The 21536-nt window shown below is 37.3% G+C and overlaps 1 protein-coding gene across 1 annotated transcript; it reads right to left on the bottom strand.

Moving 5' to 3' along the window:
• Positions 1 to 16147: 16147 nt before the first annotated feature.
• Positions 16148 to 19147, bottom strand: LOC113696830 (transcription termination factor MTERF4, chloroplastic-like). Its single transcript, XM_027216214.2, has one exon. It carries the CDS (start codon positions 19103 to 19105, stop codon positions 16574 to 16576), a length of 2532 nt encoding a protein of 843 aa, XP_027072015.2. The 5' UTR covers positions 19106 to 19147; the 3' UTR covers positions 16148 to 16573.
• Positions 19148 to 21536: the final 2389 nt, after the last annotated feature.

Below are 21536 nucleotides of genomic sequence, written 5' to 3'. Positions count from 1 at the left end.
ATGGAACAAATTCAGGAAAAAGACATGGTGAAAAGTCTAAATGTCAAATTTATAACCCACTACAGCTATTTTGCATGATTCAAGTGCAGACTTCATGTCTTCAAGTTCCTTCACTGCGTCATCAGTCAAGATGCCGGTACTTTCAATAGAAGAGAGCTCATCATGTGCCCGGGTTACTTCAGTCCGGATCTCCTCAAAAGTTACATGCTTTTGATCAATAGTTGAGTTGATTTCCAGGCCTTGTTTCTCCAAATTGATAAGTTCCTGTTGCAACACTTTCTTCCTGTCTTCGATGGACTGCAACTTTTCTTCAAGACTTTGCAGATGACAAGTTAGATCTTTTTCCTTCGCCTTAACTCTCCCGAGTTGGACGGTCACTTTGGAAAGGAGTTCTGCATGTGCTTCCTTACTCATCTTTTCCCATGATAAAGATGTCAAAACATCATATGCCTCGGCTTTGACAAACAATTCTATCAAGAAGTCCTTTAAAGGGAAACCATTGGTAGGATCCGTTCTTGTGATTTTCGCAATAATTTCCTCCGCACACTCTTTTAATGAAGAGATCTGCTCAATAGGAGTGTCAAGAATCTGCCCGCTAAAATCCATCCACAAACTCTGCAAATATCTCTTTCGATGCGCTTGGATCAATTTTTGCCCATGAAATTCTGAAATCAGTGCTGGTTTAGGCCTCTTTCGGGTCTCGTGCGAACCAGTTAACTCCTTCTTACACATTGATGAGGTACCTCCACTGGGGGCAGATTGTTTTGGAGTACTGATAGCTACTTCATCGTTTTTGTTGTTTGAAATTATATCATCAGCTTCGAGTTCGGGTGGTGAATTGTTACCGACACCTTCTTGACGGAATTCAAGAAACGGGGGCTGAAAAAAAAATTTTACAAAAAAAAAAGAAAGAAAAAATAGAGAGATGATTACCTTAAGTGGCGACACTCCAACTGACGGTGGTATATAGGAAATCTTCTCCAAATCAGAGGATGTCCTCTTCTTTGATCGGTTCCAATGACGGTCTTGACTACTGCTACCGCTCGCCAATGAATGGGCTCATTCTTGGGTAGATACGATTTGGACTGTCAATGGGATTGGGCCAGCCCGAACTCGGCTCGTTCGGCCCGACAGAAAGCCCGATGAGCCAGATCATTTAGTGAACCGGTCTGAGTCTGAGCCTAAAAATTAGACCCGAATTAAATGTGAGCCGAGATTGGGCCTTATTAGGCTCAAACCCGATATAGGCCCGACCCTTTAATTAGATCTGATATAGGCCCGACCCTTATTAGGCTCCCCTCTGGTATCAGAGCCAGAGGGGGAAGTGGGGAGATGGCTATCTTTCTTTACTTATTATGATGTTAGTAGTGTAGATCTACAAGTTTATATCTTCCTGATGAAATTTATTAATTTCATGATTACCATCTTTCTTATTTATGCTACTGATAGTGTAGATCTACAAGTTTAGATCTTATTAGATGAGACTGGTTAATTTCGTGATTACCATCTAATGTATTCAAGCTTATTATAATTTTGATAGTTCTGATTTCATGACTTTAGATCTGATTGAATGGCATGGATCCAGTAAGTGCCAATGTCTGGTCCAGGTAAGACCATGGGATTTGGCTCTGTAGGGGCGTTGAGGTTCTTGGGACGTACTCCAAGACGGGGAAGTGTCACAAGATCAGATCCAGGGAAAATGAGTTTTTACTATCAATCTTATGATTTTGTTTGGAAATATGGTCGTCATGTATAGTTAATCTTTCTCAAAAGATTTAGATCTATTCTCGTAGGTTTATTTTTACTATCTTTAATATGATGGAAATATGGTCGTCATGCATAGTTAATTCTTCTCAAAAGGCTAGATCTTTTCTTGTAGGTTTCACACTATCCTTTATAATCTGATTAAGAAAAATGGTTTATCCTCCATGGATCCCAAAGGATTCTGTGCCAAATGGAAGAGGATAATAAGTCTTCAAAATCATTTAAGTGTTTATTTATTTTATTTATTTTCTTATTTTAATTTTTAATGACTTCTCCAGTTAAAGCTTATTTCATAAATTCTAGTTCTTCTTCAAACAATAGATCTTTGAATAAACTTCAAACTAGAATTGCTCAAATTGAGCAGTCAATTCTTATTCAAAGAAAACTTGAAAACAAACCTTCTGAATTCCAGATTAATGAACAACACATTAAATCTGAATTCTTTGCAAACCACAACCATTTTAAAAGAAAACAATTTTTTGACAGATACAAGAGAGAAGCCCGAAAAAATATTCAAGAAAACTTTTATGAATTTTTGACAAAAACAAAACAAAACATTCATTTCTTTGACTGGTATGAGTCCCAAACAACTAAAGAGTCTGCTCCAGAACTCAAAAATTCAGTTCAAAATATTTCAAAACCTGCATCCTCTATGTCAAAACCCCAGGGTTCTACTTTAGATCCTGTAAATCCAATTCAAACTAAACCAAAAGTCATAGATCCATCAAAATCAAACTATATAAACCCAATAGATATAGATCTACTAGATACTCCCGAAGATCTATCAAACCCAGTAGATTTACCAAACCAAGAGTCTGTTGAAACTTCTAAACTTTTGATTTCCGGACAATCAATTGATAATTCTGTTAATTCTACTATCGATATTAGAAAAGACATAAGAAATCCCTTAGACATAGGATATTTCTCAATAAATGTCTTAACTAAGAATCAACCTAGTATCAAACCTATAACTGATAAAAATGTTCAAACAAAAATTGATTTCTTCAAATCAATTATTAAACAAGAAACTGCTGAGATTCCCTCTCAACCTTTTTCCAAAACAATGGTTATTAGAAATTCACCAACAAAGATTATTTCCTTTAAACAAGAAAACCAGTTAGTTGAAACCCAGTCAACTAAAGATATAATTCAAAATTCTTTACAAATATTTATTTCAAACTTATTCCGTGATTTTAATATCCCTTCAAATAATGAACATATTTATCAAAGAAATTCAAAAGAAATTCCTTCAAACAATAATCAGGAAGAAATTCCTAAATTATCTATATATTCTTTTATAACTTACAAACAATTGCAGCTTGATAAGATAGAGGTACTTAATATTGAGTACCCAAGTCTCAAGGTGGAGTCTTATACAGAAGAAACATGGTTATCCAGTAAACACAAGGGACAAACAGAGGAGACATGGATCTTCAACAAATTTAAGGAACAGCCTCAAATACAAGGGGTATCTAAGAAATCATATTTGATAAATCTGACTATATCTCGAATCAATATTCCAAGATCCATCAGACCCAGCAAAGGGAGTCAGAAAATCCAGAAATTCAAATACATCCAGCATTTACATTCTTGTTTAAATAGAATTGATCATTCTTCTATTCAAACAAGAAATAAATGTCAAGCTATCAGACACATCCGATGGAAAACTAGACGAATCGGGCAAAAACCTCAAACAAGATCTTCTCTGGACAAATCAGTCACCAAACAAGAGATTCAGGCAGAATCTGCTTCAACAAAATTGGTCATTCATGAAATCGAAATCAGGATTAACCAAGAGGCAGCCTATACCCATGCCAAGAAGATTCTTATAATCTATCCAGAAAAATACCTTTTCAATCTTTTTACCCTATTCATCCCAAAAACTTCTCTTCCAAAAACCTACTTCTCAAACTTGCTTTTCAAACCGTTAGAAAACCAAAAATTTTGGATTGAACAAAACTTTCCAATTTCTTTACCCAAACAAGAGTCCAAAATTCAAAAAATCTCCTTGATCAATGCCATACAAAACTTTCAAGGGTCTTCTACCCTAAATAAATCATATTCAAACTCTTTTTTACAAAATAATACTCCCAACCAAAGTCTATACCATCTCCAAATGTTTCATTCTGATATTTTCAGGATAAAACTCAATATCCTTCAACACTCATACAATAAGGAAGACATCTATGAATGGAGCATAAATGAAATGTTCAGATACAATCTTCCTATGACATCTCAACGGATGACAACCGCAGTTATGTTGCATGGCTGCAATCAACTGATTGTTCATGTCCTATTCATAGGATTTATTGGGCAATTCAAAGGATGGTGGGAGGAACATCTCATCATTGAAGATAAAGATATTATCCACAATATTCTAGTCACAACCAACAGGGATGAATCTGATCTACAAGATGGGAACATCCTGCCAGGAACAATGTTATTCAATATCACATCTGATGATGATTCTGGAGTCATCCAAGAGGATTCATCAAAACTATTCCCAAGCTCCAGAAGATATCAATACATACTCCTGATGAAATCAGACAGAAACAAAGTTCACAACAAAGATTTCTTCAAAGGCCTTCTTGAAACCCAATACAAGAAGATTAAGTCTTGGAAAGAAACAACTGGTGAACAGAACCAACAAGCTGACTGGTTTCCCAATCCGACGGAAGATCAGCCCCAAGGAAGAAATTTTGGATCTTTTTACAAACAGTTTGGGCCATTGAGTTACCATACAAGGCCCAATAAACAACCCCAACCTATGGGTTTCAAAACCCTTTTTTCTTCTACAAAACAGCTAGCCTTATCCATTTTCAAAACCCATCTACTCAAATACACAAGCCAACATTTCCAAAAATTCAATATTTTAAGACTAGCAGCCCAATTGTCAAATCCTCTAATCGAATCAGATAGTTTCAAATCTGAACGAAAGGAAGATTATGACAAATACATTTCAACATCTTCTTTCCCAAACAGTGATGAAGATGAAAAAGAAGGATATATGATAACCAAAAATCATAACATTCTTTTCAGCATCATTGAAGATATTCTTGAAATAAGACAACCATACTCGAACCAAATTTCGAATCCTTTAAAAGATCTTTTTTTTTGACATTCCAGAAAAAATTCCTAGACAAAATTCTTGTAAACCAAAAACTTATGGTTTCCAGGAAATTCTTGACAGATTCCTTATTCAACCTATGTCCCTACAAAAAACATTTAACCCTAGGAACCTGAATAACAATTCTCAGTTATTTCAGGAAGACTTGATTCGTATACGATTACTAATTATTGATAATTATGTAATCGAAACAAAAGCCCTAGTTGATACAGGGTCAGACCAAAACTATATTCCTGAAAACCTTATCCCAACCCAATTTTTAGAATTCCTTAGAAAGACCAAAAATCCTATACTTGATATTGAATTCAAATTTTTCTCAGATACTTTCTTCTTGACTGAGTATTTGACTAACCATATCATCTTAGGCGTATCATTTCTCATTCAACTAGCTCCTTTCCAAATTATCTATAAAGAGATAATATCCCAACTTTTTAAACTAACTAATTCTTTTTGTAGAAACATGGCAGGTGAAGGAAGTTCATCATCATATAATCCAGAAGAGAAAAACTGTCTCTTCGATGGATACTCTACTTGAGAACAAACATCCCACGGAGGAATATCCAACATCCAAACCAATGAGTGCCAAGCACCATCAAATCAAGCTAATTGGGAATGGGTCCCTGAACAATCATCCTCAAACTGGATATCTGCGGAATCTACTTCAGAGTGGGTACCCAATGAAACAATCGCAAATCAATTCCAAGCAATTGATGAGACTGCAACAATAGACTGGATCCAGGGAATTGAAGAAGATGAAAATCCATTTTTAGTTCCTAAAGACCCTACTACTCAATCCTTCCAGATCAAACTCAGAGATGATAGATTCTCACAACTCTGGACAGAATATCACTACCTGGAAAATGAGCACAAAGAATCCAGAATCAGAAACTTTGATAGTATATTCTTTAAACAAGACACCGGTGAAAGAATTCCTATCTACCATATACACAAATACAATCACGTTGGAGTAAGAGAATCAAATTACTCCATACAAACTTTGAAGAAACAATGCTTCCTGCAAAGAAGATACATACAAAGACTAGTTCTCAACAAGTATTTGCTTGAGAAAAGAGGAGTAAATACACGACATTACAAATAATGGATAAAAGAAGCAGCAGAAGAATTATCAGCAATGATTTGCTGAACAAATGCTTCTAGATATATTCAAGCTAGCTCAATCGGAACAAAATTTAGAAAAAATCATTTTTACTGTAACACCGGAAGAACTGTAGCAATCCGGCAAGTTACTGTGCAAACACGGCAACAAAAGACAAACGTTGCACTGTAGCGCGTACTGTAGCAAATTACTGTAGCGGGTACTGTAGCACTACGGAAAAATTACTATAAATACCCCTCAAACCCAACACATTCCACACACCATTCTTACACCAATTCTTCAAAGCTACTTCTCTCTCTAGCTTGAAGAATTCTCCTCCCTCTCTCTACAAACAAGTTCTTAGTTTTTATATTTTAGTTTTTAGATCAAACAAAGGAGCTTGTCCAAGCTTCATATCCTTGTAAGTTTTCTTTTATATTCTTGTATTCTAATTCAATCAAATGGTTGGCTGAGCCACCTACATTCATATTCATTTACTTGTTTTTATTTGTTTTGATTATACTAACCATATATGGCTGGTTATACCGCCTGAACTAACATTCTAACTTGTCTTTAAATATTCTTTATATTTTTGATATTATATATAATTATATATCCAAATATATTATTACTAAATACTAAATATATACATAAATTACAAAACTAAATTATACATAAATTACAAAACACAAAAATACATCTAAAAACTCTTTCATGAGCTTTCTTGAGAGCCAATATTGGTAATACATAACTAAATCTCTAATTTTTCTTATTGGTTGAGTAAATTTTTGTATTGGCATAATATTGGTTGATTTTTTTTTGGTCTACAAACACAAAAATCATCAAGCATATTTGGATTTAAATCACAAGATTATAAAAAAAGTTTCAACTTTTAAAGATGTATTGGCTTATGATCGCATGTTTTATTACTATTTTTCATGCATTTTGAATGGATTAAATATAAATATTGTTGAAAAAATTTTGGTTTATATACGTTTTAAGAACTATTATTTGTTCATGTTTAGTTTTAATATTATAGTCTTGTAAATGTTAAATTAGTTTTACAACTTAATAGTTATAGTAATTATATTAAGAAAATTAAGGAGTAATAAGTGAGTTTGGGTTAAATCCGATTAAGTCTCACAACCCGAATATTATGTGAGTTGAGTATGAGTTTCACATTTATGAACCCGAAACTCATAACCCGAAACCCGAAAATGATTCAAATTAAATGAGTTGAACTTGAGCTCATCAAAGCCCGGCTCATTAGACCCGATTGACAGGCCTAGATACGATGCCCTGAGCTTGAGTCCTTTCCTTTTCTATGGCCTTGATAGAGTCACAATTGGCCACCGTTTCGATTTCGACATCTTCTTCTGTGTGAGTCACTGATAAGGATTTTGAAACTTTGGGCGGCGTCTTCTTTGCTGGAATCACTGATCGCACCTCTTTGATGGCCTGTCGAGAGTCCTTGGAAAACTTATTTTTTGCGGCAATGTTTTTCAAGGGACTGCGAATAATTTTGTTCTTCCGCAAGGTGGATGAGGTAAGACCCGTTACAATCTCTATAGTTCCATTATGATGCACTGAGTCGTTGGCGGAGGTGACCTTACCCTTCTTCAATGATTGCTGAGGGATCTTAACGGTGAGTTTAAAGGGAGTTGAATAGACACTATTTGACCGAGTCGACCACCAGGCGTTATAGTCTTTTGTAATCAATGGGTGCTTCCTGTGCGTGGATATAGTCATCCGAGATAGCGTCTGCGTGCGGACTGAGGAGTCCCATAGTTGAATAGTCTCACCCAGAGTATAAGTATGAGTGATCTCTTTCAAGTTGTTGGGAATGTCCTGACAGAAGCCGAATTGTCGGCTAAACCTGCAAGGATTATACTTTTCAATAATGAAAGTATTGTCCTTACGTAGAGTTAAATGACAAGAGCGTTGACTAATGATATAGCTCGTGAGTCTTGATAATAAGGATCCATCATCGATCAACACCTTTTCTTCATTCTCAGTCCAGCACAATTTAGGAAGCATCAAAGGATTCACTTCTTTGAAGATTTCCTCAGCTTCCGATTGGCCATAAAATATTGCCATTTTCTCACCACTAAATCTTTCATGCGCGCGTGGTGGCTACTCACTTGATGATTTTCATAATATACATCAAAGTATTGGCCAATCCAAGCATAGACGTAATGGATTAGAAAAGTTACCTCACAATCTCCAAGGTTAGGGGTGTGGACGATCTCCCTCAACCCATGATATATGCTCGCAAGAACGGGAATTGCAAGGCAAAATCTTTTTCCTGTGGCCATTAAGCATGCAACCTTGAAGACACTTGGGCGAATACGATCGACCTTTTTGCTTGGCAAAAGGAACTTGCAAATCCAACACGCTATTAATGCCGCAATATAGGTTTCCTTTCTGAGAGACCCTTGGATACCCAGGGTATCAAAAGGGACGTTGAAGTCATTCGTATCGGCAAGGTCGTAAGGCTCCACGCTTCCAGAAGGGTTGTAAGTCATTTTTGGTTTAGAAGTGGTCTTCCTTCTATTCGCTCTACTCGGAGGAGCCCTATACCTAACCTCTCCTTTGAACCAGAAGCGAATCCAGTCCTTCATCCATACCCCTTGGTCATTCGTTCAAAGGTGGTAGTAAACGGAAAAGAGGTGCCTGCAACTCTCGGGGAGAAGTGGCTTCCCTTCTTTGTCACGAGTGAGGAGCTCCTGCGCCGAAGGAACAACTTCATCGAAGAACGAGCCATCGATCGAAAGGCCACCAAGTCGATAAAGGTCCCAAAGTGTGATGGACAACTCCCCAACGGGCGTATGGAGTGTGTTCGTCGAGGGGCACTAATATTTGAAGAAGGCTCACAAGATATTTTCACAGCGGTCGTAGGAGTATCGCGACACGTAGACAGTTTCAAATATGCCAGCACGGGTGAGCACTTCTTTATGCCTTCCTAGGATGTCCTCGATCCATTCCCAATAATGAGAAGTGAAGCACGTCTCGCCAAAGAAGGATGAAGGGATCTTCCATGTAGTTTTGTCAATATTGAATCCCACGAACGGAAGCGTGAATTTTGCTATTTCTGGATCTCCATTGTGAAGAGACGAGTTTAATACAACTACTTCTTCTTCCCTCGATGTAGTGGAGAAAGTTGAGGGTGCCACCACTTCCTTAGTCCACGTGTTAGTCCAATCTTCAAGATGAAAGCATCCTTCAAGGGGTATGAAAGACTCAGCGAACGAGCCGATTGCTGGTTTATGAACATGTAGTGACAAGTTCTTTGATTGAGGTCCACCCCGTTCATCCGTCAATGAAATATGTGGCAATGGCGTGACGTAGTCCTTAATTTGCATATTTGCTGAAATTTTAAAAAGAAAGTATTAGACGATGAAAGGAACTTCTTACAAAAGTTTGGTAATTAAATTACCTAATTGGTGGCTTTCTTCAAATACCCGAAATTGTTTCAAGCTCCTTTTCAAGCACAAGGTTGTTTATCTACAGGAGAGCAAGTTAGTAAGGTTGAGACATTGATATGGACTGGTGTGAAAATTAAAACCATCTTATGATACACGCAGATGCGACTCTACAAATTTAAAACACAAGATAAGTAGGCATACGAATTTCAAGTGCCAATCACATCCGAGACATCAAGGATGTATCAAAAGTAAGCACACAAAGTCTATTGCCAGAGTTCCAAAGTCCTAGGGGCCAAATAAAAATGGTATCGACAGGATGTGAATAGCGGGTGACACCAATTTGATCGAAACAACCGTCACATATCTCTATATGACCACTCATGGTGCATCAAGTTTTCATATTAAAGCATGATTGGCAGGCATAATGTTCTAACCAATTCATGGTGGGGAGTTTAATGCGAGACCAACAAAGACGATAATTCACACGGTACTTGGCATTTTGCATGGGAAATAAACATAATGCACATCAGGTTAGATGTCCTTGCAACGTTGACAAGAAAATATTGTCCCTGAATCTATCTATGCACAGACTGCAAGAATAAGCCGCGGTTCCGTGTAAGGTAGTGAAACCAGAAACACAAGCAGGGTGGTACCATAGCTTGGAGAAGTAATGTGTACCTTAAAGTAATCCAGGAATAGTTCGACAGGGGTAATGACCGACTTCAAATTGATTCTATTAGTCTAAGAGGCAGCAAATCCAAACAAACTAGTGAATTATGAACGACGGCAGCAGCAAAAGAAAAAAGGACGTGGCGGCGGCGACGGCGAACAAAGAAAATAGCGGCAATTTTGGATGGACAAACTGCCAAGCGGGAGCACAAAGAGAGAGGGCAGCGATTGGAGACCCACAGCTCTGAGGGAAGTATGAGTTTGTGACTTCGGTCTTGAGAGTTTTATAGCGAAAAGTTTCTAGGAAAGCGCGCGGGTATTCAAGTTCGAATGCGAAATAGAGTCCTGGTTTACGTGAACTACTCGGAAGTTTTGCCTTGAGGACTATGCGTGCTTAGTAGAAATTCAGTAAGTGGAATTCAAGTCCAGTACGGTATCCCTTTTAGCACGGTTCTAGTAAGTGGAATTCAAGTCCAGTACAGTGTCCTGTAACCAACTACGTCATGAGGACCGGCACAGAGAACTGGGTTCCTGCGAATGGAGCTTGCCATGGGTTGAATTACCTAACTAGTAGTTTTGGAGTGAACTTCTAAGTACAGCAGACCCGTCGGCTTCGTTACGTGAATAACCTATGAACTATGTCCAACACATGGAAATCAAGAAACCTACAGGGGAAGCGGCATCGAAAGTAGCTAACCGCGTAGAATAGCATGAAGAAGAATGACCACTACTGCTGTGACTTCAAAGGTTGGGAGCGGGGTCGGCCGTGGGATTTGATCAATATCAAAATGGCGCACAAGACTTCAAGAAGAGCTGATGAGCATAGGTAATGTCTTTGAGGGAGAGAAAGAAGAAACAATGAAGTTCCTCTGGTGCCTGCCATTGATTTGAGGGTCGTTGAAACAAGATGACGCAGCTACTTGGGATAGATGTCGAAGGCTGCCATGGAGTAGGGAGTGATGCATGCTGTCTCAAACGAGCTCATGAGTTGGGTCAAGGTTGCTGGGGAGACCTTCCTTAATTCACCCACTGAGGGAAAAAAAGGGAAGTATGTCGATGACCAAGCATCGGGCAAAAAAAAAAAGCAGCAGCAAACTAGAGAAGGACTTGGGGCAAGTTAATTTGAAGTCGTTTGGCTTTGGGAATTGAAACCACCGGAGTTTGTCTGATAGCAATGGACTTGAGACTATTGGCATGATTTGTTTGACCCTGGATTTGATACACTATACTATGTACGAATGAGTGGCATCCCACGTGGCCACCTTGTGAACAATCCAAAGCCACAAACATTGCAAAGCTCCAAGTAAATCACGTTTGTGAACATCACTTGAATTAACATGCCAAATGAAGTGATCCAACCTCGGGAAATTGAAGGCACTAGTGATCTTGGAAATTGAGATCACTAAGGTGGCACCTCACGTGGAGTTTGAGACCACTACAGTCTTTGGACTTTATTTAAGATCACTAAGTCACCAAAACTTCAAGGATAGTCTATTTATTGACTTATTTGAGGATTAATATTCCGACGGTGCTCAAACTAGGGAAAAAAATGTCGAAACTTGTTCGTTCAAGTATCCCATCAATTTCTTTTAAATACTCACAAACAAGTTTCGAGGGGGCATTTGTAGACAATAAAATTTTAATTAAATTCCAAAATTACCATTGGTCTATAATTTATTTTTATGGCTCATTTTTGTCCAATGGAATAGTGCCATGCGTCATGTACACTTGGAAAGATTGGTTATTAAACGGCCAATTGTATTTTGCCACGTGTCAAGTTGGGGGTGTTCCAATCAGTTGAAATTGCTGGGATATCTACACCAACCAAATCATATCTACATGATTCGGAATTTTTTGGATAAATATCTGAATATTTATTTCTTATTAAAGAGATAATAGAAATAATATTTAGAGTTGTTTAATCCATATATATCTCTTATATACTGCAATAGTTTGCCCAATCAAATGGTTCCACGTCACGTGTCCCCACAAGTTTGGCCAATCAGAAAATTACTTATCTCTTTATTAATAAATATAAAATGAAGAGATAATATTTGACTAGTACAGTTCTAATATGACTGCACGTCTTGCAAGACAAGTAAAGTGGTACACAGGTCTTCAACCTATACCTCTTGCTATAGCTATAAATAGGGGCCTCTCAACCAAATCAAGGATACAGACATACACAGAGACATCAAGAAGCATCTCATACACTCAAGTATTGAAGTTTCAAGCTACGAAGGTCTGGGTCTTCAAACTCTTCAAGTCTTCCGCATATCAAGGCTTGAGCCTTCAAATATTTTCAAGTTCTTCAAATCTTTCATATCAAGATTTGAAAGAATCGGTGGTTGATCCAAGAACAAGCTGCGAAGCCCTTGGATTGGTGTTCGAGGAGAAGAATCAAAGGAAACTCTCCATAAGTTAGAGAAACTTCCAGAGATTATACCCACATATTTATCTAAATTTATATATTACATATTTGTCGTGTATTTCTTTTTCTTGTCGTTTTGCAGACTTGAAATTTTTATCGCGTACAAGATGGATTCAATTATGGGTAATAAAACCTAAAAGTTAGTAAACTTGCCACCTAGTTCAAAACCAATTGGTTGTAAGAGGATGTTCAAGAAAAAAATAAAGATTGATGGAACTGTTGACAAGTTCAAGTCAGGTTGGTTGCCAAAGGGTTTATACAAAAGTATGGTGTGGATTTTTTTGACACATATTCTCTAGTTGTCAAAATTGTTACAATTAGAGTACTAATTGCTATAACTTCTGATAAGTGCATATTTTAAGTATTTTTAGCACATTTTATTAGTTAGTTTTAGTGTGTTTGATTTAGTTTTATAGCTAATTAACTAGGATTCTAGTGAAAATATGCATTTTATGGTTTCAATGATAAAAATTGTATTTCTATGAATTTTAATGGTGAAAACTTCATGTTTTTGTAGGTTTAATAATTCAATCATCTAATGGAGTGACTTGAGAAGATAATTAGATGATTATTGATGATTTGAAGTGATTTAAAGAAGACATGAAGTGCAAAACATTCAAAGGAAGAAATACAAGTTAAGACAGTTTTGATACCTTATGGTATTTCAGCTATATCTTGAGCTACAAGCATCAGATTGAGGTGATTCTTGAATCATTTTAAAGCAAGAGATAGATCTACATTTGATATGAAGATATTGAAGTCTAGTTTAGTCATTTTCCTTGTCAAAAAGTCAAAATACATAAGTGCAATTCTATGGTCGAAAGCTGAAACAGAGCTCTGACTAGTTGTTGGTTATTTCTCAGTCTACAAAGCTCCAAATGGAATGATTCTTGAGGCATTGGAAATCTAACTCAAAGGGTTACAACTTTTATGTTTTGCACAAGAGTTAGTTCAGCCTCCATCATCAACAAAATAGTAGTTGAATTGGTGCCAAATTCACAGAAGTGAAAACGCGACCCTTGAATACGTGGCTTGAAGTCACGTATTCCAAGGTCGGGTATTCCTCAATTTCGGGTGCAACTTGCTCTAAAACTTGTGTTTTATTCACACAAGCTTTTTGACCCATTTTCCTATAAGAATATTGGTGGAAACAACCAAGATAGCTGCAAAAGGAGATTTACAACTCAAATCTAGCTTGTTTATAGGCTCAAAAGGATTCTTAATATGATTTAACATTTTGTCTTTTGCATGAAATTTCTCTATAAAGAGAAGCCTTTGGATGACATTTACACAACTTTGGAAGGCTGGAGAAACTCTACAAAAATATAGTCTTCACTAGAATTTCCTTAGTTCATTAGTTATAGTATAGTATAGGTAGTGTAGTTTATCCATCTTGTATTTGTAGTTAGATTTGGATGAAGATTAAGGAGCAAAGATGGAGAGTCTGAAACTCATGTGACAAGGGTGATTTTTCTCCTATCATTTTTTTTGTATTTGAATTCATGTTTAACTATAATACAAGTTTGGATCTTGTTCTTCATATTTAATTAAAGTTTATGCCTAGAGTATGAATGAACTTGCTACATTTTGTTAGTGATATTTACTTGGTTATTTGATAGTATTATTTTGAGCAAGTTATTTATCACTTTCGCTTTTCTAATCATGATTAACCGGCTATTAATTGTGATAATATTAAGGTGTTAAGTTTGCAATGAGAATTAGAATTTAACACTAGTTCAATAAAGTGATAAATCTAGGGAGTACACTCACAAGAGTAGAGGTGCACCTATGTGGTTTAAGTGACTTGTTTCATGTAATTTCATAGAAGAAATGAAAAAAAAATGAACTTATAGTTAATTTCATAACCATGATAGTAGGTATGGTTTAGCTACAAGTATAGTTGATTCACTACGAGAGTAGGTCTCTCATACATTAGGAAATTATACCTAACTAGCCAAAATAATAACATTTGCTTAACCGGTAATATCATTTGCAAGAGTAGTATGGAATTTCATATTTCTAGAAGCTTTCTATTGTATTTTTGTTACTTTTATAGTGTCTATTTAATTTCTTGTATTTGTGATAGTTTAAATAATAAAGGAGTTTGAAAACCATCGGTAATTGATACTCTTCCCTGTAGGATCGACACTTAATCCCCTTATGCTCAATAAACGACTTGTATACTTACAAAAAATCGCGTGTGGGGTATTTAAAATTTTATAAATGTAAAACTTGATTGTGAATGAGTTTATTGCTATATGTATACCCCGCGCTCGTCAACTTCTATCCAAAATCTAGTCATTGACAAAATGGACGTTAAAATTTGAATAGTGATTTGGATGAAAAAGTATATATATTGAACAACCCGAAGAATTTGTAGTACCTGGTCAAGAGCACAAGGTGTGTAAACTTGTAAAGTCTTTATATGGAATAAAACAAACACCTAAGCAATGGCATCAGAAATTTGACTAAATTATTCTTACTAGTGGATTCAAGATAAATGAATCTGATAAATGTATTTATAGCAAGTTTAATGATGGCAAAGGTGTCATAATTTGTTTATATGTGGATGACCTGTTAATTTTTGAGACTGACTTGGAGTAAGTTGAAGTTACCAAAACTTTGTTTTCAAGCAAATTTGATAAGAAAGACATGGGTGAGGCGGATGTCATTCTTGGCATAAGAATCTTAAGAAGCAACAATATAATTGTAGACACCAAATTTTTGGTGTAATTTCATTTACTGTTTATTTTTAGTTTTTTATTTGTCGTGTTAGTTTTATTCGATTTTTAGTTTTTAGTTTATAGTTTTATTTTTATTTGTAAGTTTTTAGCATAGAATTTCTTGAAAAAAAAAAAAGAAGAAAAAGGAAAAATCATAAAAAAAGGAAAAAAGGGAAAAAGAAAAGAAAAATAGCAATTTTGTTTTATTTAGCTTTATTTTAGCCATTTCTACTTAATTTATCTTTTATTGTTGTTTGATTCATTTAGAAAAAAGAGAAAAGGTGAAAAATGAAAAAAAACTATGAAAAAGAAAAATGAAACAAAAAAAGATGGAAAAATGGCTATTTTTGTTGTTTTTAGTTGTTTAGTTTTTTAAATTATTTTCGTTATTGTTATTATTATTATTACTCGGTTTTTGTCAATTTGTTATTATAATTATTTTTTATATTTTATCATTTCTGTATTTGTTAAGTTAAAAAAAAAAAAAAAAAAAAAGGGATCGCGGTTTGCAAGCTGCATTTTTGGCAGCTTGCAAAGGGCACTTTCATGCGTGCCATGAAGGGGCAGGATGAAGGCAGAGGCTAGCCTTCATCCTCGCCATTCAAGGAAGGGTTTTAGGGGATTGGGAGATGATATAAAAGGACAAAGAAGATGGCAGCCGCAAGAGGAGTTTTTGGAGGGGAGAGGGTTTCGGAAAACAAAAGAAGAAAGGTTGAGAGGATCGGAAGGGAAAAGCTGGGAAAACTTACGGGCAAAAGGAAAAACAGAAACAAAGAAGCAGGATCCGGGGGCGGCTGAGTGAAGAATGAAAAGGGGTGACGTCTGAAAAGAATGTTATGGTATTGAACCAATTAGCAGCAATGGTGACAGATTAGTTGCAGCAGAAGTGAATTAACTCCTGACGAATTTGAATGGAACAGGGAATGGAGATGATTATTGGAGCTTCAACTTCTCATTAACAATAGGTATGTCAAATACAGGAACAGAATCAACGGATTTAGGATTGAAAGGGAAAGATTGAAGGAATTAAGAGAGAAGAGAGGAGGAAGTTGGCAGGGCCAATTCCACTTTACAAACAATGGAAATAATATGACAAAAATCTATGCTAACTCTCGGATTCTTCAGCCTTTTATGGCATTTCCAGACTAACTAACTTGTAAACTAGCTAATCAGGTGAGGCCACGTGGAAGTTCTGGAATCATCAGCTCCACTTGCGCCAAACAGAAGTATAATTCTGTTATATCAGGTAGAAGGCGTGATTTGTAAGTCACGCCTTTCTTCATCAAGTTGAGCAGCTGCGCCTTCAATGCAATCTGGAACACGCCTCCTGTTTATTCTTCATACTCCATGACAGAGCCTCCCCCTTAAACAATCCTTGTCCTCAAGGATGTCGAACAAAGTTCCAAGCTTCCAAACAAAGTCTTCGGATTGATATTTGGCAATTCGCAGCAAGCAAGTAGTATAAGAAAATGGCAAAGCTTGCTGATTCTTCTGTTTTAGCTGAGCAACAAGAGCTGAAATTCTAGAAGTAGCACCACCAACCATATATAATCTTTTAAGAGCAACTTGATCCGGATAATGCAAACCAAGGAATTTCTCTACTGCCTTTAAAAGGTCTTGCATGTTAGCATCAACACACCCAAGCAAGGTTTGAAGTCCTGCTGTTACTCCTGGATTTGAAACAGATAGGAGAATTCCTATGTAGCCATTACAGGCCAAGCCAGCCAGAAATTGCAGACCAAAGTACCTATTTGCAGAAATTGCAGAAATTGGTACCACTGTTCTAGTACCAAGTAAAGAGTTCATGTCAAATGATGACTCAACTTCCATCTCTTCCATGTCAATAGTGTCATATGTCATCCGCTCCTCAAATTTCTCATCAGAACAATTAAGGAACCAAGCAAGAGAACATTTCAAACCCTTCTTTCCAATCATTGCATGTCTTGGTTTAATAGTTGACTCAAGACCATAAGTGAAAAAGGCTGGGAAAGAAACCAAGTCATCCAACGGTCTTGCCATTTTTCCCTGGAAGTAATCAAAGCTTACTTTCATGACATCAAGATTTAGAGCAAGCAGTTGGGGACAGGCCATCACCATCTTTCTCACTTGTTCCAAGGAAAATCCGCATTCCTTGAGGAAATCCAAATGCTTCAATATGGCAGTATTATTGAGGCTGACAATCTGTGGCATCTTCTCTACAACTCTCCCAAAACCAACAGGATCCAATTGGATGATTGAATTAAGAAAGTCCCTTCGAGTGCAAAGTCTTGTTTGAACATCTACTCCTATAATTTCAGGATACTGTGCAATGACAGATGCAAGCAACGATTTCCTAACATTGAACTCTAAAAGGGACTCAACATTTGGCTTGATCCTGTCTTCAAGTCCAAATCCAAGAATAAAAGGTCTTTTCTCTATTAGTCTAGCTATGGCTAATTGTGGTATTCCCAAGCTTTCTAGATAATCCACAAATGGTTTGACTGTACGGCCAACTCTCACTCCTAATATTTGGGGGTATCTAGTTAGTAGCCCACCAATTTCTCTCCTTGCGACCCCTATTCCAACCAAGTAAGCCACTAAAGTACTCATGGTGCCTTCCAGCTTAAACCCCAATACTTCAGGATACTTCTCCAGAACCCGAGGAATATCATTTGGCTTGATATCCATTCCTTGAAGATACTTAACTACCGGTGCAAGATCGACAACAACACTAGAATGGAGGACTTGTGGGTATCTACGCAAGAATTCTGTAAACGTAGATTTTTTAACACCCAACTTGCCGAGGTAATCAAGGACGGGAACCATGTTTTTCTTGACACTGTAGCCAAGAACCAGTGGGTAATTGTTTATATCCTCAACAGTGAGGCCTAATCTGTGAAGAAAGTCCACACGTTCGCACATTACATCTACAGTGACAGGGAGCTCCAATCCATCAAGCTCATCAGGGAAAACACCAATTCCCCTCAAGAAATCATAAACAGGGGCTCGATTGGCTGCCTTCTCACTCCTAATCTGTGACAAACTAGGATGAGCATACAAAGAGGAAGAAGCCTTTTGCCTTTGAAGCCCTTCATTACCAGAATTGTCCTTGGACAAAGATAAGTCTAGAGAAGTAGATGAAACGGTTCTACTAGAAACTGAACAACTAAACCGCATGAATCTACATCCATTCATGGAAGAAGAATACAGTTGAGGCTTACAGAAGGAAATGGCAGGCACGTCACAAATGACAAGGGAGAAAGTAGGCCGGGCAATGGCCCTGTAGCCTATGATCATCATGATTGGTCTTTTAAATAAAATCTCAATGAACTTTTGCTTTACCTCACGGCTGACCGAAGACCAATTTCTGGGACAGTGGAGCGGTGAAGCAGAGTTAAATATTTCCTTGTCTATAGAGCCTTGTTGCCAACCTAGCTCCCCTGTAAGCAATTCATAGCTAAGCCCTTGAGAGATAACACAATCGTTGTGAGCCAATCTATCACACACTTGGTTTTTAGCTTTTTCTTCTTGATATTCCCTTGCTGATGTTTTATGTTGGTTCTCCTCTAAAAAATCCATTGGAGTCCTTTGGCACAACCCATCAAACATGTGGCTGACTACACTTTCATCCTTCAAGTTAGTGATTATATCATTGTGTTCAGCCTCTACACCCTCATTTTCTTTCATAAGCTGCTCTCCTTTTGGTGAATCAAGAGCAGAATCATGCTTCTCCATCACGGCTTCCTCGATTTTTGCTCGGAGATATGCTTCATACAAGATCTTGGGTGGACTCCTAAATCTCTTTAGCTTCATCTGGATATTCCAATCAAGCCCAAAGTTAAAACCATCAATAAAGTATTCCTCACTGAGTTCTGGTTTCAAAGCCAACATCTCGTTTCTCCACTCTTCAAATTCCTCATAGTACTCTACTACGTTAGTTGCTTGTTTAGGCTTATTATGCTCTACCAGGAAGTAATTCAGCATTTTAGAGATTTCTTCAAGGGTCTTCATATATATATATATATATATATTGATTGGTCAGAAAAGAGATGAAGATGGATAGGGATGAAGGTGAATCAGAAGTGAAGGAAAAATTAGGAGGAAAGATTTCTAATCAAGCAGCCAAACCCAGACGGACCGTAGCTGCTCTGATACCACTGTTATGGTATTGAACCAATTAGCAGCAATGGTGACAGATTAGTTGCAGCAGAAGTGAATTAACTCCTGACGAATTTGAATGGAACAGGGAATGGAGATGATTATTGGAGCTTCAACTTCTCATTAACAATAGGTATGTCAAATACAGGAACAGAATCAACGGATTTAGGATTGAAAGGGAAAGATTGAAGGAATTAAGAGAGAAGAGAGGAGGAAGTTGGCAGGGCCAATTCCACTTTACAAACAATGGAAATAATATGACAAAAATCTATGCTAACTCTCGGATTCTTCAGCCTTTTATGGCATTTCCAGACTAACTAACTTGTAAACTAGCTAATCAGGTGAGGCCACGTGGAAGTTCTGGAATCATCAGCTCCACTTGCGCCAAACAGAAGTATAATTCTGTTATATCAGGTAGAAGGCGTGATTTGTAAGTCACGCCTTTCTTCATCAAGTTGAGCAGCTGCGCCTTCAATGCAATCTGGAACACGCCTCCTGTTTATTCTTCATACTCCATGACAAAGAACGAGAGACGGGAGTGAAGAGAGGGACGGCAAAGAGAAAGAAAAATCAGAGAGAAAAGAAAGCTGGGGGTCGGGGGAGAAGAAAACAGAAAAGAGAGGAAGTTTTTCAAAAGAAGGGAGCTTGAGAGAGGAATAGAGAGAGAGAGAGTAAGGTTTTGGCCGAGGGTTTTTGAAGATAGCTAGTGACGGCTGAGTTAGAGAAAGAATACAAAAGGAAGGCTACTAGAGAGAGGGAGGAGGCTACGGACCTAAAGATTGGAGCTTCACAGCCCTCCATCAGAGTTTGCGAGCCGGATTCTGTAAATTTTTGCTCATCCCAGCATATCCACGTTGGTTTGATTCCAAAAGACAGAAAAGAGGTAGTCTTAAACCTTATTTTTGTTCTGTTTCTTCTAAAATTAGACGTGGTTTTCTTGTTTGATTAGCATGACTAGTAGCTGGGCCATTAGAATGCATTGTTCGCCTGCAGAATGCACCGTTGGTTGGCATAATTTTAATAGTCGTGTTTTGAACGTGTTTGATTGAGAATGCATCAACTAAAGCTATCAGCTTTTGCATTTCTTTCCTGTCATAAAGAATGAAACGGATGTCACCCGGGATTGATCTTTCATGACTCAAAGATATTGCCTTTTTGTTGTTATCGCGTATGATGGAGGTCTGAAATCTTGTTTGGTGCTGATTGTATTTTGTCCTTAGGCTTTGGTTTAGTATGCGAGATTCCAGTTTTGAAAAGATACAAAAGCATTTACTTGGTCTGTCCGTTTACTGAATAGGTTGTGAAGAAAAGTGGCCTGCTCCATTTCCTTTTCGAATCTGTCTTGACCTGTGCAAATGTTGGAGTTTTGTGCTGGTTCAGGATTCATTTGAAATGTTTGTTTAATGGGTATACTATGCATGCATTCACCTAGAGCTGTCTTCTTGCTTGTCCAAACTCATGACTGCATCTTTCGGGTAAAGCTGCTGAAGCTTAGAGCTTCGCCAGTCGCCACGAGTAGAAGTGGAAAGCCTTCCTGATTTTGCATGACTTTTATTCATGTTTGTATTGAAGTCCATTATCAGGTTGATGATTGTTTCATCATTTGAGCCACTGACCATTCAAGTGCATGGAATGAAAAGAGGATTCTCACTGTTTCTCGCACTTCACTGGTTTTTTGCAGTCCGAATCTGTTTTGTTTTTACAATGCTCTATCTAGTGCCTGCGGTTTTGTGTCTGTTATCTGCATTTGAAGGAGGTTTTTTTTTATATTTCTATTGGACTGAGTTTTGAGTATAAAATCTGCTGCAATCCACTTAAAGCAAGCAGGTTATTGCAACAGCTATGCTAGCGTGTTTTCTAGCTCATCTTGTTGCATTTGGGTGTCCTGAAGCCTGTTAGATTGTTTTCTAGTTTTATTGTAAATCTCTGTGCTTTGTGTTTGAATGAGTGAAGATGCTCATGAGTCTCTGGCTTGAATGTTTGCCTCAGCCGAATGAGTAAAAGTTGCAGAATAATAACTCCAGTTTGCAGAATGTTTTGTTTTCTGTAGCATTTGCATGAAACTTTGCATGAAGTTCTTCCAATTCTTTGTATTGTCAACGGATATTCAGCCATGTTTAATTAAAGTAATTGGATGAATCTGCTTTGCTGGAATCGCGAGACC

The sequence above is a fragment of the Coffea arabica genome, chromosome 6e, assembly GCF_036785885.1.
Source record: "Coffea arabica cultivar ET-39 chromosome 6e, Coffea Arabica ET-39 HiFi, whole genome shotgun sequence".
Classification (NCBI taxonomy): Eukaryota; Viridiplantae; Streptophyta; class Magnoliopsida; order Gentianales; family Rubiaceae; genus Coffea; species Coffea arabica.
This window is presented reverse-complemented; position numbering and strand designations above follow the sequence as displayed.

What these genes read in the sequence shown, in the direction of transcription:
- LOC113696830 (XM_027216214.2), bottom strand. Translation starts at nt 19,105, where the DNA reads ATGTTGGCTTTGAAACCAGAACTCAGTGAGGAATACTTTATTGATGGT.